The sequence below is a fragment of the Pongo pygmaeus genome, chromosome 10 (genome assembly GCF_028885625.2).
Source record: "Pongo pygmaeus isolate AG05252 chromosome 10, NHGRI_mPonPyg2-v2.0_pri, whole genome shotgun sequence".
Taxonomy (NCBI): domain Eukaryota; kingdom Metazoa; phylum Chordata; class Mammalia; order Primates; family Hominidae; genus Pongo; species Pongo pygmaeus.
Window position 1 is genome coordinate 131,564,596 of NC_072383.2, and position 15,989 is coordinate 131,580,584.

At 50.6% G+C, this 15,989-nt stretch overlaps 1 protein-coding gene across 2 annotated transcripts in view; it reads right to left on the bottom strand.

The window, feature by feature from the left end:
* POLE (DNA polymerase epsilon, catalytic subunit) overlaps positions 1–15,894 on the bottom strand; it is a 63,945-nt gene extending 48,051 nt beyond the window's left edge. For both annotated transcript variants that reach the window (XM_063646852.1, XM_054444862.2), the window contains exons 1-16: positions 15,729–15,894; positions 8,924–9,065; positions 8,393–8,473; positions 7,964–8,008; positions 7,740–7,832; positions 7,283–7,437; positions 5,326–5,467; positions 5,111–5,191; positions 4,296–4,403; positions 3,844–3,954; positions 3,489–3,574; positions 3,155–3,274; positions 1,404–1,536; positions 994–1,107; positions 457–669; positions 49–156 (exon numbers count right to left, since the gene is read on the bottom strand). In XM_063646852.1, coding sequence (XP_063502922.1) covers positions 49–156; positions 457–669; positions 994–1,107; positions 1,404–1,536; positions 3,155–3,274; positions 3,489–3,574; positions 3,844–3,954; positions 4,296–4,403; positions 5,111–5,191; positions 5,326–5,467; positions 7,283–7,437; positions 7,740–7,832; positions 7,964–8,008; positions 8,393–8,473; positions 8,924–9,065; positions 15,729–15,790 — 1,794 coding nt within the window. In that variant the 5' untranslated portion in view covers positions 15,791–15,894. The remainder of the gene's footprint in view (positions 1–48; positions 157–456; positions 670–993; positions 1,108–1,403; positions 1,537–3,154; positions 3,275–3,488; positions 3,575–3,843; positions 3,955–4,295; positions 4,404–5,110; positions 5,192–5,325; positions 5,468–7,282; positions 7,438–7,739; positions 7,833–7,963; positions 8,009–8,392; positions 8,474–8,923; positions 9,066–15,728) is intronic.
* Positions 15,895–15,989: the final 95 nt, after the last annotated feature.

Consider the following 15,989-nt stretch of genomic DNA (forward strand, 5'->3'; position numbering starts at 1 on the left):
AGAAGGCGCCAAACACAGACTAGCTCTTCCTGCCTCCCTGACGGTCACCTCTTCAAAGTTGGAGACTTGCTCCACAGGCACTTTCTCCTCTTCCTCAATGGCATGGCGCAAGGTCTTCTCAACCCGCTGCAGCAGGAAGTCAAAGGCGGCAGGATTCTAGCACGACAGTGAGACGACGGGGTCAGAGGTGAAACACACCCACACTAGCCCACCTCAGGTTTGACGCTGTGGCTGCATGTGGCAGGATGTGCCCGAGAAAGCTCCGGAAGGACTCATGTGCACACTCTGCAGTGCACTGCCCTAAAGAAGCCCCGAGGGGGAGCTGGGCCAGAGAAGCCACACCCGGTGAGGGGCCATGGGACATCAGAGAAGGGGCTTTATTTCAGCCCCTGCAGCTTCTGGGTCCTACCACAGCACAAGAATGGGAAGAAACTGAATCCCAGGGAAGAAGCACACCATCCTAAACCGGCAAGGGATATCGCTGCGGAAGACCCCAGACTCGAGGGCCTCCACGTGGCCCCCGACATAGGTCTCAGAGTCCAGCACGTGTCCGTCGTCCGTCAGCTTATTGAACTCCTGCTCTTGCTTGTTGGGGAAGATGATGTTGGCATGGAAGGCCTGCACCATCAGCAAGGCCTCACACAGCGTGCCAGAGCCCTTCCGCAGCACCTGCAAGAGAAACCAAGGCTTCCAGCCAAAAGCAACACCAAAGGCCCTGACTTGCAGGCAAAGTCCAGGAACCTAAGCTGAACTTCAGTGTGGAAGGAGAGAAAACCTCGTAGTAAATGGCTGCAAATTCTGCCTCCTGTGGTTCCTTCCACACACCAGGGCCAGAGAATTCCCAAAGGACATCCCTGACGTCACACACCAGAATTCTACTGCCACCTTCGGCGCCAGCACTCCTGGGATGTCCACCTCCATTCAGCTCCAGTGCATTCGGAAGGGGGCAAGGGCTGAGGAGGCCAGGGTGCCGACAGGACAGAAGATGCTCACCTCATCAGGCTCCATGGGAATAATGGTGCACAGAGCGAAGATGAACGGGTGGACGTACTTCATGTACAGGTAGTAAGTGGCGACAGCATCTGACACAGAATATGTGGCCAGAGTCTGAGGAGAGAACGCCAGAGAGCAGGGACATCAAAATAAAGAGCCCAGGGTCAAGTGTGAAGTACAGAAAGCAAAGCTTGGCCTGACCAGCCTGCCGCACACACAGTAAGGAGACGGGCACAGGACAAAATACGTGTGTCCCGGAGACACAGCCTGCTGGGTGGAGCGGGCTGGCATATATGCGTGCACACGGCAGCAAGGGGAGCCAGGATGTGGCTCACGTGCCTAGGGCTGCTCGGTGGCCATCCAGATGCGTGCACACGGCAGCAGGGGGAGCCGGGATGTGGCTTACGTGCCTGGGGCTGCTCCGTGGCCATCCGGCACATGTCCTCCGGGTCTAGCTCCACAGGATCATAGCCTAGCTTGGCCTTGGCGGCCGCCTTGAGATTGTGACTGCCCACAGGAAGGTAACTGTCCCTCTTTACCCACCTGGAAGGAGAATGAGAACAGAAGCCAAGACGATTCCAACATGCAGCCCGGGAACCCCTGAGAACTGGCAAAATCGGGCACCACACAGACAGATGCAAGGTCCTAACAGGCACTCAGGAGCCTCACACCAAGGCCCCACATGGTGTAGGCCCCTTGTGAAAACCCTTCATCAGGATCTAGTTAATCCACAACACAAGGAAGCACCAGGACTGGTCCTTCCGGCCCTCGCCTTCCTCCCACCCTCAGCAGAGCCTGTGGCCTCTCCGACGGGCGCCCCACCTCCTTGGGCCTCTCCCAGACCTCAGGTCTGCACCCCTGGGGCCTAGTTCTATCAACCACACTGATCTTCCCTCCTCACGCTGTCCCTTCAGCACGGAAACACTCAAGCCCACCCTCCTTTAATAGAAGGCAAGATGTGATCAGATGCCAAGAAGAATAAAAATTTTAAAAATAAATAAAAAATAAAAATTAAGAAAAAAAGGCCCCCACACTGTACCCGGAACCTGTCTCTACCTCCTCCCTACAGACGCATTCCCTGGAGCAGCTGTCCAGGGGTCATGTCCGGTCTCTGCCCCCCCAAGCCTCCACCCTGTGGCCCTCTTCTCTCACTTTACCTCTTGCCTTCAGTTCATCCACCACCCCAGCTTTCACCAAGACCCACCCGCATCCCAGTGAGTCCCAATCTACAGTGCAAGCCCAAACCAAGCCTCATGGTGGTCTTCAGGGCCCCCATATGGGTGGGGCTTCCAGGCTAGCATATCGGTAGCAGGGTCACCTCCTACCTCAAGCCCCTTCTCTACCCATTCCCTGTCTCCACGGATGGCACAAAAACCCCAGGTGCCACCCCCTCCCTGAGAACCAGCATCCCTGGGCCTCCCCCTGCCCCACATGACAGACCCTGAATCCTCACAACCCTCACTCCCTGCCTTGGATCAGGACTGTCACACCGTCACACGCTAAACTGGCCACTGCCTCCTGGCCTCCCTCTCCAAGCCAAGTGCTGAGCATCAGAGCTAAACAGAAACGCATTCAGGCTTCAAGCGCCCCAGTGGCACTGTGCAGAGTACAGAGGCCATGGAGGCCCCTCCGTTCCCTTCCTTCCCTCCCTCCCTTCCCTCCCTTCCCTTCCAGCCTCCTTCTCTTGGCATTTCCACATCCACCTGTCTTCCCAACCAGACATGTCAGAGCCCCCAAACGCCGTGACTCTCTGAAGCTCTGAGCTGCCTCCCACCCTAGCTCATATGGAATCTGTGGTTGTCCAGTGAGGCTTGTCCTGTGAGGCAGCTGGGCTGCCACATCCCAACCTTGCCTGGGCAGAGCAGCTCCATGAGGTCCTAGGTCTGGGACCTGTCAGCTGAGTGCGTCTTCCCAGCGGCTTCCCCACCCCAGAGGCTGATGCTCAATGTGCCTGGTCACTGATGAATTGTCAGTCAACAGTCAAAGACAGCACATCCTGGGCCCCGGCAGGGTTGCAGCTGCCATCCTCTTGGGTGACCTGAAACGGCCTCTCAGAGGCCACCCTCCTCCCATGAGATGTGGTGACAGCACAGTCTGCAAGAGGCCTTCAGATCTCGCTCACGGACAGCAGTGAGGAGCCATGCTGCTCTGTGGCCCCTACCTGAGGCAGTCCATGTGGATGCACTGGGGCGCCTTGTACTCCCCCTGGCTGTCCTTCTGGAAGCCTATCTCCTGCTGCATGCTCAGACCGTGGACTGCTGCCCGGGCCTCCACAAATGGCCTGGGTTGGAAAGAGGACAGACAAGCAAGTGGGCAGGTCAGGCCCTAATTCCCCTTTCTCCATTCCTCCCTCAGACCCAGGGAGGAACCCAGACACGGGAGGTGCAGAGTGAACCCAGGAGCCATCTCCTGAGTTGACATGGGAAGCGCCCCTGCACCACGCAACACCCTCCCTCTCAAACACTGCCAGTTACTCACAGAGAACACAGACTCACCAGTCAAAAAAGTCCCCGTTGTAGGTGACCATGATGGTGGGTTTGGTCTCCTGGACGTGTTCAAACCACCTTTGGATCAGATGAGCCTGAAACCGAGTCACAACAGTAAGAGGTCTGCTCTTTCTCTTCTTCAAGCTATTTCCAAATTCCTCTCCCAAAGGTCAGAAGCAGCAGCCTCATGTTGGCCCTTATTCCTGCCCCTCCACCCGTCTCTGGCAGAAAAGAGGGTCACACCCTGAGAACGAAGCTCATGGAGCTGCAATTCTGATCTGATGGAATGCCTGAGGCCTTGGAAAGATCCGCATGTCCATTCTTCCCACAATACCAGGTAGTTTCCCAAGTGATACCTCCTTACCTCATCGGGTTCATTGAAGACACAAAAGGGGCCTTCATATTCTGGCTTGGGGGTGAACTCAAAATCCTCAATATCTTCTGAAACAATCTCCCTGTTGGTGATGAGGTAGCCCTAGCGAAGTTCATTAGCAATCAGCACAAGTCAGAGGCCGCAAAGCCAAGACATGGCGTCCCCACCCTGCCCACACACTCTGCCTAGAGATTCTCACTACAAAGAAGTCCACAGCAATGTGAAAGCGCTTTAAGCTTCCTGAGAAGAGACCCTCCGTGTCTGGATTCCCACTAGAAAGGGGAGGGTACAGCTGGAGGTTGGAACAGCTTGGTTGCTCCCATTCCTGGACTAACTCATTATTCACTCAACAAATACTAACAGTGGGGCAGATGCTCCTCTAGTATGGGGACCAGACAAGGTCCCCATCCCAGGAGCTTACTTCCCAGAAGCCACCTGCTCACCTGGCCATCGATCATGTAGGAAATCATCATAATCTGGTCTGTCTCAGCATCAGGAAACTTGAGGGGCAGTTTGGTCGTCTCAATGTCAAATGCCAAAACCACAGGGTCCTGTGGGGACAAAATAAGCATAAAGCCAAGCTCTAAACTCCCCATTAGGCCTCCCTGAACACCCACCCCCGGCCTGCTCTACCTCCCTCTGGTTGTTAAGAGTCAAAAGGCTCTAGAGCTGGGAGAGGGACCCTAAGACTGACCAACCTACACCAAGAGTATCACGACTCCCTATGGTATGAAAACTTACACACCTAAGAGAGCAGCTGATCACAGGACAAGCCTAAAATCACAGAACTTTAGGAGAAAAACTCTTTAAAAGACATCACCTCATTCTGGTGGTTATGTCAACTCTGAAAGGTAACTGTGGCACAGAGACGATATCTTCATTTTGGAAAAGAGAAAACTGAATACAAAGACTTTCCCAACACCACAAAGTCATGTTCGAACCAAGGCCTTCTAGTTAGAAATCCATTTTTCACCATGTCCCTTCACTATCAACTACCCAAACGGAAGTCCCAGCTTTCCCTCGGATGTCCGAACCCTGCCTAGCTCAAATACTGACGTCATACAGTGACATACAACAAAAAAGGAAACGATACTGTCAGAAACCGATGAAAAATTCTAACTCCATATTTCCTTTAATAAAGTATTTGGGGGAAAAGCAGCAAACATATCTTTGAGTCAAATTCACTCTCCAGCACTGAAGAATATTCTCTCCAGAAAACCAGAAATTTTAGGATGAAGGTAATACAAGCAAAACTTACAGGTCGTTCAACAAGGTCATCTCGGCGGGTGATTTCTACCGGAAAAGCATTTCCTCGGTATCTGACATTGTACCAATGCGCCTGCAAAACACACAGTGTGCTAACTAGAGTTCTACATCCAGGAAAGTCTATTCCTCTGTGGATTCACCCATAATGATCATCTCCTGGCTGTTACGAAATTCATGTGAGCAGCAACCCAACCCTGCCCCACTCACCACGTGGATCTTCAGGTCAATGGAGAGGCGGATGTGGTAGGGAACATCGTACTCGCGCATGTCCACAATGTTGTCCAACTGGTCAGCTATCTTCTTAGAGGTTTCCTCTTCATCGGTAATGACACCGCCCCTCTGCAGAACACTAGGAATTAACAAGAGAGCAACTAACTCAGCTGCCAGGGTCTGGAGGAGGTGAGACCAGAGTTCTAACTCAGTAGGAAGAGGTGAGACCAGAGTTCTAACTCAGTAGGAAGAGGTGAGACCAGAGTTCAAACTGAGGAAACACAAAAGGTAAATTGATGTGGTTTCAATGACCAGGGCAGTCCTTCCTTTAAGAATGGCTTGGACTGGGCCGGGTGTGACAGCTCACGCCTGTAATCCCAGCACTTTGGGAGGCCAAGGAAGGCGGATCACCCGAGGTCAGGAGTTCGAGACCAGCCTGGCCAACACGACGAAACCCCGTCTCTACCAAAAATGCAAAAATTAGCCAGGCGTGGTGGCGCATGTCTGTAATCCCAGATACCTGGGAGGCTGAGGCAGGAGAATCACTTGAACCCAGGAGGCAGAGGTTGCAGTGAACCCAGATTGCACCACTGCACTCCAGCCTAGGCAACAGAGTGAGACTCCATCTCAAAAAAATAAAGAATAGCTTGGATGATAACTCTACAGACAGGAGAAAATTCAGTGTAAGATGTATGCATTTTATATGATGTGAGTTACACCCCAACTAAAAAAAAAAAAAGAGGGCCAAGCATGCAAGCATGGTGGCTTATGCCTCTAATCCCAGCACTCTGGGAGGCAGGAGGATCACTTCAGCCCAGGAGTTCAAGACAGGCCTGGGCAACGTAGGGAGACTCATCTCTACAAAAAAAAAAATAATAATAATAATCAGCCAGGCATGGGGTACACACCTGTGATCCTGGTTACTCAGGAGGCTGAGGTGAAAGGATCGCTTGAGCCCAGGAGTTCGAGGCCACAGTGAGCTATGATTGCACCACTGCACTCCATCCTGGGCAACAGAGCAAGACCCTGTCTCAAAACAAATAAGTAAATAGAAGAAAAAAGAAAGAAAACATTAAGTGCTGCCAGTCAGGAGAGCCAGGCATGACCATCCCACCACGGTCCTGATACTCAGGAGGCTGCCTCGTGCAGGCTGAAGAGCAGGCCTGGGCTTCACACAGCCTATGCATGGGTCTCTGCCATGTCTAAAGAAGTGGCCCACCCTTGCGGCCACTATTGGCCTATAAGCTCAAATACTGAACGGGCTATTCAGGGGGAAAAAGACAGACGAGTCTCAGATATGGCTCAAGCCTCTGAGGACTCAGTCTCTGATCGCACCTTCCAATATTTCAAAAAGCAACTTGTGGCATTACCAGGGAAGGCGGACTCCGGGTAGGGACTGTAGAAATGTTCAGCATCCCAAACTGATCCTCTTTTGTCAGAGGGTAAGGTAGGTTCTTCCGAAGTCGTCTAAACTTCATTACTCAAGATTTTCTCTTCCTAATCTGTTACTTTGCATCCTATTATTGTTGATGCTCAAATACTTGAAGAACAGTGTTTAGTGTTCTAGACTTAAATTTCTGTGGACGATACCCAAGGTTCTCTGGAGATGTGCTGTGTAAATCTCAGCACTTAATGAAATTCATAGATGGATTGTGTTAGGGCAGTAGAATGAGGGATCTTTTCCCCTCTAAGGTGACTTTACTATTACAACCACTCAATTTTAGAGCCATAAACCCACCCCTCCATTAGAAAAGAGAGCTAACACATAAAATATAACCTGGGAAGCCACTGTTTATTTAACACAGAACATACAGAAATCTCTACCTAATTGCTCAAGTTTTCCATATCAAACAGAGCCAGCCATTAAGGTAACTGTATTGCTACGTGTTCTTGTCTCCTATCCATCTTGTCGTTCTGAACCAGCTGATGCTTTGCTCACAAGAGCAAAGTTTACCTGGAAAGCAGAGCTGTGTACGCGTCGCTGGCATGATCCTGCTCCCTGTTCTTCTTCACAGCAGGGGAGATCTCCTTCCTCACTTTGACAAGATCTTCCACGGTGTGGAAGGACAGCTTGATGTAATTTCGCTTCAAACCCACCAAGTGATTTGGCTATAATGCGAAGAGATCACGCTCATTGGTTCAAGAGAAATAGGACTTTATGGGTGAGAGGGTAAACACTCAAAGGTAAACACACAAGTCAAAGAGTTGGTGACTTCAAGGCACCTTGTCCAACTCTGCATGTGGCACCAACTAACACCACTAGAGCTCTTTGAAAGGAATTTTATAGACGGTCACCACACCGCCCCATCACCCAATAGATGACCTGAATTTCTACCTCTTCCAATCCCACCTGCCATGAACAATGTAGACTCTGGCCTCATTTATCCCTGGAAAGTCTGGGTGATACTCACCAAGTCCAGATCCTCTTTGGGGACAGTCTCCACTTTTGCAATTTTGCCCTGAAACTTCTTGGAGAGAAACGATGAAACTTCTCGCTCACAACCCTAATCAGGATCAGAATGAAAAGGCTTTCCATTGGTAAAATACATTTCCTTCCTTGCCTATTTCCCACTTGCAAAGCCCACCACAGAATGACACACAGGTCGTCTGACCTGAATCTATAAAACACACGTACCTTTCTGGTTGCAATGTAGAAATACGGTTTATAGGGCAAGGCCACCTGTTAAGAGTCACCAACCCATCCGGGGCGATGAGGAAGAAAAAAGGGAGAGAAAAGTGAAAACACATTGCTTGCTCCTATATCCCATGAATAGCCTAGGGCCAGGGTAGCCTTAACCTTGGTAGCACAACAGGAAGTCAGAATGTGCACTTTTCACAGGGGCAAGAATCTGAAAGACACAATACTTCTCACCATTCAGAGTCTTCCTGAACTGACCTCTCTCAGGACATCTTACATGGTGACTGATGGGGCCTCCAGGGGCCCGAGTTCTGGTGGGCTATGGGCTGCTGTGCACTGGAAGCCTCCCATGCCTTCCCTGACAGTCACAGAGCTAAATGAACACCCATAAAAGTGGGTTTTAGCTTGTCGCGGTCAGGGGCTTACCTTAAATCTGCTTCCGTCATCTTGAATAAAGTAGTAATCCACTGCACTGACTAAGCGCTTATCTTCATCTAAAATCTCGGTCTACAAGAGAATCAGTCAACATAGACACAAGATCATCCTCTACACAGTTAAAGAAACTTTCCTCCTACCTTTTGGGAAACTGAGCACTTTAGAAACAAACCCTCTCATCTAGGTCTTTACTCCACCCCTACATTAACACTACCAGCCTTATTCACAAGAACCGCATTTTAACAGCCTCCAAGAGGGGATTTCTCTCAATTTCTCCCTCATAATCCTTGAAAGCTTTATTCTGATGGCTAAAAGAGATGCCCATCACCTCCGGCTTCTCACAGTGGCCTCTTTGTGGCCCTCAATGATGTTAAAGAGGAAAGAAGAGCTGAGAACCTTCACATCTCCCACCTGATTCACTCAAAGTTCCCTCATGGGTCCCCCACTCTTTAGACACGGACCACGCTATGACAAGAAGGGTTGTAACCATACTCCTGGGTGGGAGAAGGACTTAGTGCTTACAGGATGCATGTTAATGAGCCAGCCTGTCTTCTCACCAGGCTCCTTCAGCCGCTCAAAACCAAACCGCAAATCCATCTTATCCGTCCACTGACTCCGTTCCAGGCGCTTGAGTGCCGAGACTGAGGAAGTGGCACCATCATCCCTGAGTGAAAGAAGGGAACCCAGTGCTTAGTTTGTAATGCCACCTGCTTCTTTTTCTTTTTTCTTTTTTTTGAGACGGAGTCTTGCTCTGTCGCCCAGGCTGGAGTGCAGTGGTGTGATCTCGGCTCACTGCAAGCTCCGCCTCCTGGGTTCAGGCCATTCTCCTGCCTCAGCCTCCTGAGCAGCTGGGACCACAGGTGACAGCCACCACGCCTGGCTAATTTTTTGTATTTTTAGTAGAGACGGGGTTTCACCGTGTTAGACAGGATGGTCTCGATCTCCTGACCTTGTGATCCAATTGCCACCTACTTCTGCAACCCTCATCCCACCTAGTGTAAGTGTTTCGGATATGACAGGGTATATATATTCCTGAAAAACCCCGAGTTTGGCAAAAAGGCTCATTAAAATAAAAGGACTCATTGGAAAAACACAATTAGGGCAGGCCCTTCAAAACCTGTTCAACTTTATAACCAGAATACTAACAAAACAGTCATCATGGCTAGACACTGTTGCCTCTTGGGACACTAAAAATGCATAAAACTGGCCAGACACGGTGGCTCATGAGAGTGCATGTAACACTGACATGATTTGAATAAAACAGACGGATTGTCAGGCCAGCCGCAGTGGCTCACGCCTGTAATCCCAAAAATTTGGGAGGCCAAGGCGGGTGGATCACCAGAGGTCAGGAGTTCGAGACCAGGCCTGGCCAGCATGGCGAAACCCCATCTCTACTAAAAATACAAAAAATTAAATCCCAGCACCATGGGAGGCCGAGGCAGGCGGATCACGGGGTCAGGAGATCAAGACCATCCTGCTAATACGGTGAAACCCCATCTTTACTAAAAATACAAAAATTTAGCCAGGCGTGGTGGTGGGCGCCTATAGTCCCAGCTACTCAGGAGGCTGAGGCAGGAGAATGGCATGAACCCGGGAGGCAGAGCCTGCAGTGAGCCGAGAACGCGCCATCACACTCCAGCCTAGGCAACAGAGCAAGACTCCGGCAAAAATAAATAAATAAATAAATAAATAAATTAGCTGGGTGTGGTGGGGTGGGCCTATAATCCCAGCTACTCAGGAGGCTGAGGCAGGAGAATCACTTGAACCCTAGAGGTGGAGGTTGCAGTGAGCCAAGATTGCGCCACTGCACTCCAGCCTGGGTGACAAGAGTGAAACTTCGTCTCAAAAAAAAAAAAAAAAAAATAAAATAAAATAAGATAAAATAAAATAAAATAGATGGGTTGTCTCAATGTCAATTTCTTAGTTGTGACAACTGTACTCTAGTTATACAAGATGTTATAGTGAAGTGATACGGGAATCTCTGTATCATTTCTGACAAATGCATGAGAACCAATCTACAATTACCTCAAAAAAAGGTTGAGGGCCAGGCGCAGTGGCTCACAACTGTAATCCCAGCACTTTGGGAGGCCAAGGAGGATGGGTGACTTGAGGCCAGGAGTTTGAGACCAGCCTGGCCAATACAGTGAAACCCTGTCTCTACTAAAAATGCAAAAATTAGCTGGGTGTGGTGGCATACACCTGTAGCCCCAGCTACTTGGGAGGCTGGGATGGGAGGATTGCTAGAATCTGGGAGGCTGAGGTTGTAGTAAGCCAAGATCGTGCCACTGCACCCCAGCCCGGGCGAGACCCTGTCTCAAAAAAAAAAAAAAAAAAAAAAAAGTTGTTTTATTTTCTTAAATGCTTCAAAACTAGAGAGTGGAGATGCTACCTTATGATCACTAAGACGATGAAGATCCAAGTGGACATCTGAGCACAGGAGAAAAGAATAACCTGCCACAAGCTGTGAACCGTGCAAGGCTAAGGATATGCCTCTCTGTAAAGGGAGCCCAAGTATAGGAACTCATGAAATTTTGAAACGTAGAGCCAACAAGACACGTATCTGTGCAACACTCCAACTAAGAGCTTTTTCCTTTCCTATGAAAGAATGTAATTCTAATTCTACTCCTCTATTCTGGTTCCCCTTGCCTAGGAAAAGTTATAAATGAGCTGATACAATTACCACATTTTACTAACATAACTTTCCTATTTACCTGTTGCATGTGAACTAATCAGGGTTACAGAAACACCTGCTGCAGCAAAATATATCTTAAAAATGTAGGCTGGGCGCAGTGGCTCACGCCTGTAATCCCAGCACTTTGGGAGGCCGAGGCAGGCGGATCACGAGGTCAGGAGATTGAGACCATCCTGGCTAACGTGGTGAAACCCCGTCTCTACTAAAAACACAAAAAATTAGCCAGGCGTGGTGGTGGGTGCCTGTAGTCCCAGCTACTCAGGATGCTGAGGCAGGAGAATGGCATGAACCCGGGAGGCAGAGCTTGAGTGAGCCAAGATCGTGCCACTGCACTCCAGCCTGGGTGACAGAGCGAGACTCTGTCTCAAAAAAAAAAAAGGAACATATCCTTCTGGAGTGCATTGTCTAGATGTCAGCACAATCACATGTGGATAAAAATGGGTCATATTGTTCTGTATGAGAGGAACAATCTTCACTGACTGGGAAACTCAACTTTTCATGTGCCTTTTTGTCTTAATGTAAATAAATGAGTGGGGGTGGTAAACACATATGCCCTGTTTCAGAGGCAACAGATTCCCACGACTGCTTTCTGTCCTTGGTCACGCAGGCATATACAGATATGCTAGGTCTCATATTTTGCTAGACTGCTCCCCTGGGCAGTGTTACCCTTAAAGTCATCCATGTGGTCTTCCAAACAGGGCAAAACATGTTGTTCCAATGATCCAGGTATCAAAGGTGTTCTTTCCCCAACTACTCACAGACACTCAGTCCTTCCCTTCTACCACCTGTCATTTCCCAGGATCTGATTCCACCTCATTGCTATTACATGTTTCCTAGAATACCAGTTCTTGATTAAACTATGTGACCATTCCGCTTCTGACACTATTAGATTTCTCCATAAGGTGAGACTGTTTCTAAAATATCAGTGTCATTGTGTAAAATATCGCGGACCCTGTAGGTCCACTTCTAAAAATTTATGCCAAGGAAATTGATGTGCAGAAAGCAATTATTTTACATATAGAAGTTCATCACAGGTGTGTTTATAAGAGAGGAAGAAAGAAAACCATCCAAAATAAGACCAGTTAAAAAATTTTTTTTAGGATTTAAACCAAGCCTGTGCAGAACTCATGTCTTTAATTACATTATATCCCCAATTGTTAATTTATAAACAGAAACAGACAGAGAACTGCTTCTTAAGAAAAACCCTTCCTGTCAACTTTCTTTCAGAACAAGATAAAAGGCCGGGCGCGGTGGCTCACGCCTATAATCCTAGCACTTTGGGAGGCCGAGGTGGGCGGATCACGAGGTCAGGGGATTGAGACCATCCTGGCTAACACGGTGAAACCCTGTCTCTACTAAAAATACAAAAAATTAGCTGGGCGTGGTGGCGGGCGCCTGTAGTCCCAGCTACTCGGGAGGCTGAGGCAGGAGAATGGCATGAATCCGGGTGGCAGAGCTTGCAGTGAGCCGGGATCATGCCACTGCACTCCAGCCTGGGCGACAGAGCAAGACTCTGTCTCAAAAAAAAAAAAAAGAACAAGATAAAAAAAGAAAGGAAGACCCTTCCTTTGTCTGAAAGTATTCCTTGGATCACCTTCAACTCAAGAGCAGAATGACCATATTCCAAGACTACGATCCTTAGTTCTCATGAAAGATTATAACCACTTGTGGTAGGAGGCAGGATGACACCCCCCACAAAAGACCCACATCCTAATCCCCCAAACCTGTGAATGTTATCCTACAAGACAAAAGGGACTTTGCAGTTCTGACTAAATTAAGGGCCTTGACATTCTGGTTAGCTGTGTGGGCTCAGTGTAATCACAAGAATCCTTGTAGAGCGAGGCAGGAGACCCAGAGTCAGGACAGAGAAAGGGACGGGAGAGGGTAGCGGGGAGAGGAGATGCAACCCTTGGTTCTGAAGATGAAGAAGCAGCAAGGAAACAGATTCTCCCCTGGAACCATCACAATAAATATAACCAACCAGACACTTTCATATTACGACTTCTGACTTCTAAAACCGTAAGAGAATAAATTTACATAGTCACTAAGTGATCATGTGTTACTGCAGCAATAGGAAACTGATACACCACCATACTGTATAATAAAGGTTTAATCTTTTAAATAGTTGGATGCACCTGTAATCAAAAACACAGAAAAACTATATTCCAAACCTTGCTAGAGAACAGCCTCAGTTCTGAGGCCCAGATCTTTATCAAAATCAAGAGTGAATGAAGTGCTATTTATGAGGCATCAGCACTTAACGGGGGCGCGCGGCCCTCTATGCCACTGTCCTCCAAATATCCTTGCCTCAAGTAAGCTGGATTAAGTAGACTAGAAAACTGCTCACTGGGACCATATTTCCTCCCAAAACTTCTTTCTCTGAGCTGAGTATCTCACTTTTAATCCAGTGACAGTAAGAAATCTGAAAAATGGGGATAAGTGTCACACAGAGAGCTGCCATTGACTGGTTACTGTATCACACTGTCCTAGTACTCCAAACATGCTCTCATTCACAGATTGCTGCCATTGACTGGTTACTATATCACATTGTCCTAGTACTCCACACATGCTCATTCACAGAGAGCTACCATTGACTGGTTACTATATCACACTGTCCTAGTACTCCACACATGCTCTCATTCACAGAGAGCTGCCATTGACTGGTTACTATATCACACTGTCCTAGTACTCCACACATGCTCTCATCCACAGAGAGCTACCATTGACTGGTTACTATATCACACTGTACTAGTACTCCACATATGCTCTCATTCAGTTTTCATGACAATCCCTATGAGGGAGGCCACTGGTGTCCCCATTTCACACAAGAAGAAACGCAGGCAAACAGCACCCACTGCCTCCTGGGGCACACTCACATCCCAGGACTGTTTTAAGGATAAGATGAGGTAACCCACATAATGCATGTAAAGTAAAAGCCATCACTTGTACTTATCCCAGCAGCAGCCTTCCCCCTGCCTGGAGGCCGTCACTGAGCTTGGGGCAGGGCAGTGGAGTGGAGCACGTGAGGGCAGTCCTGTGTCCTGAACCAGGGCGGTCAGTAAACGTCTCTAAGCTCCAAGTTCCAACACACGATGTAGATCCTAAGGGTACCTACCTCTCTAGGGCTTGCCTGATATGGACAGACAGCGATTAGCACAATAGCAGTTAGGGATCCTTACCACTTGGTTTCTCCTCTGGGGAGAATTTTGTTCAGCTAAGTGTCTGTAAAAAGCTTCACGTTCTCACACGTTTTTTTTTTTTTTTTTGAGACAGAGTTTCGTTCTTTGTTGCCCAAGCTGGAGTGCAATGGCGCGATCTCGGTTCACCGCAACCTCCGCCTGCAGCGTTCAAGTGATTCTCCTGCCTCAGCCTCCTGAGTAGCTGGGATTACAGGCATGCGCCACCACGCCCCGCTAATTTTGTATTTTTAGTGGAGACGGGATTTCTCCATGTTGGTCAGGCTGGTCTCGAACTCCTGACCTCAGGTGATCCGCCTGCCTCGGCCTCCCAAAGTGCTGGGATTACAGGTGTGAGCCACCGCGCCGGGCCTCATCCGTTTTCTGCTTACGGCAGAAGGCCAGGCCTCCGGTCATGTTTACCGTTTGCTCTGGCCACCAAGCAGCCGCGTCTTACTCTTGTTCTATTTTTTTTGAGACTGGGTCTGGCTCCGTCGCCCAGGCTGGAGTGCGGTGGCGCGATCCCGGCTCACAGCAGCCTCGACCTGCCAGGCTCAGGTGAACCTCCGGGCTCGGATTCCGGAGTATTAATAGCTGGGACCTCAGGCGCGCACCACCAGGCTGTCTTAATTTTTCTTGTTTTTACAAGAGAAGGGCCGGGCGCGGAGTCTCACGTCTGTAATCCCAACACTTTGGAAGGCCAAGGCGGGCGGATCACCTGATGTCAGGAGTTCGAGACCAGCCTGGCCAACATGGTGAAACCCTGTCTCTACTAAAAATACAAAAACTAGCCGGGCGCGGTGGCAGGCGCCTGTAATTCCAGCTACTCGGGAGGCTGAGTGAGGCAGTGGGATCGCTTGAACCAGGGAAGCAGAGGTTGCAGTGAGCCGAGATCGCGCCACTGCACTCCAGCCTGGGCGACAGAGCGGGACCCCCTGTCCAAAAAAATAAAATAGAGGAGACGGGGTCTCGCTCTGTTGCCCAGGCTGGTCTAGAACAGGATCCTGGGCTCCAACAATCTGCCCGCCTCGGCCTCCCCCAGCGCTAGGCCCCCAGGCAGGGTCCCCGGCCCGGCCCCTCCCCGCACCCTCCCCAGCCGCGCGTCCACCCCGCAGGGCCTGGCCCGGGTCCCGCCGCTCTCATCGCCCCCGCCGCGCGGCAGGTCCCAAACGCAGCTGCGCGGAAGGCGAGGCCCGAAAAACCTCAGAAAGAGCGGAGCAGGGAAAGGCCGCGCGGCCCGCCTCGTATCCCCGCGGAGAAGCCGCGCCCGTAGCGTCTCCGCCCGCCCCGAGCCCCTCGGTCGGCGGTCGGGGCGCGCCGCCCTACCCCAGTCAGGCGCGGCGAGTGCGGGCGGCTGCTGGACCTGGGCCTCCCTCCCGCCTCGGCGGCGCCACCCGAGGACGGCCCCATGGCACCCTCCGAAGGGCCGGCCCGAGGGCCTCAGGAGGGCGCCCCTCACCTGCTGGCCTCGCCATCCGCGCCTGGGTCCGCGCGCCGCCGCGCGCCGCTCCTCAGAGCCATGGAGCCGCTGGCTACAGCCTCTGCTTCACGGGAGAAATTTGGCGCGCTCCCACCCAGACTCGCGAGAGCCGGAAATGCCGCCGTCCATCAAGAGGCGCGCTCCGCCCCTCCCCCGCCCCCCGAGACGCTCCAATAGCCGCCGGCGCCCGGCTGGGGAGGTGGCCGGCAGGGACCGGGGAAAAGTGTGTGGTAGGCGCGC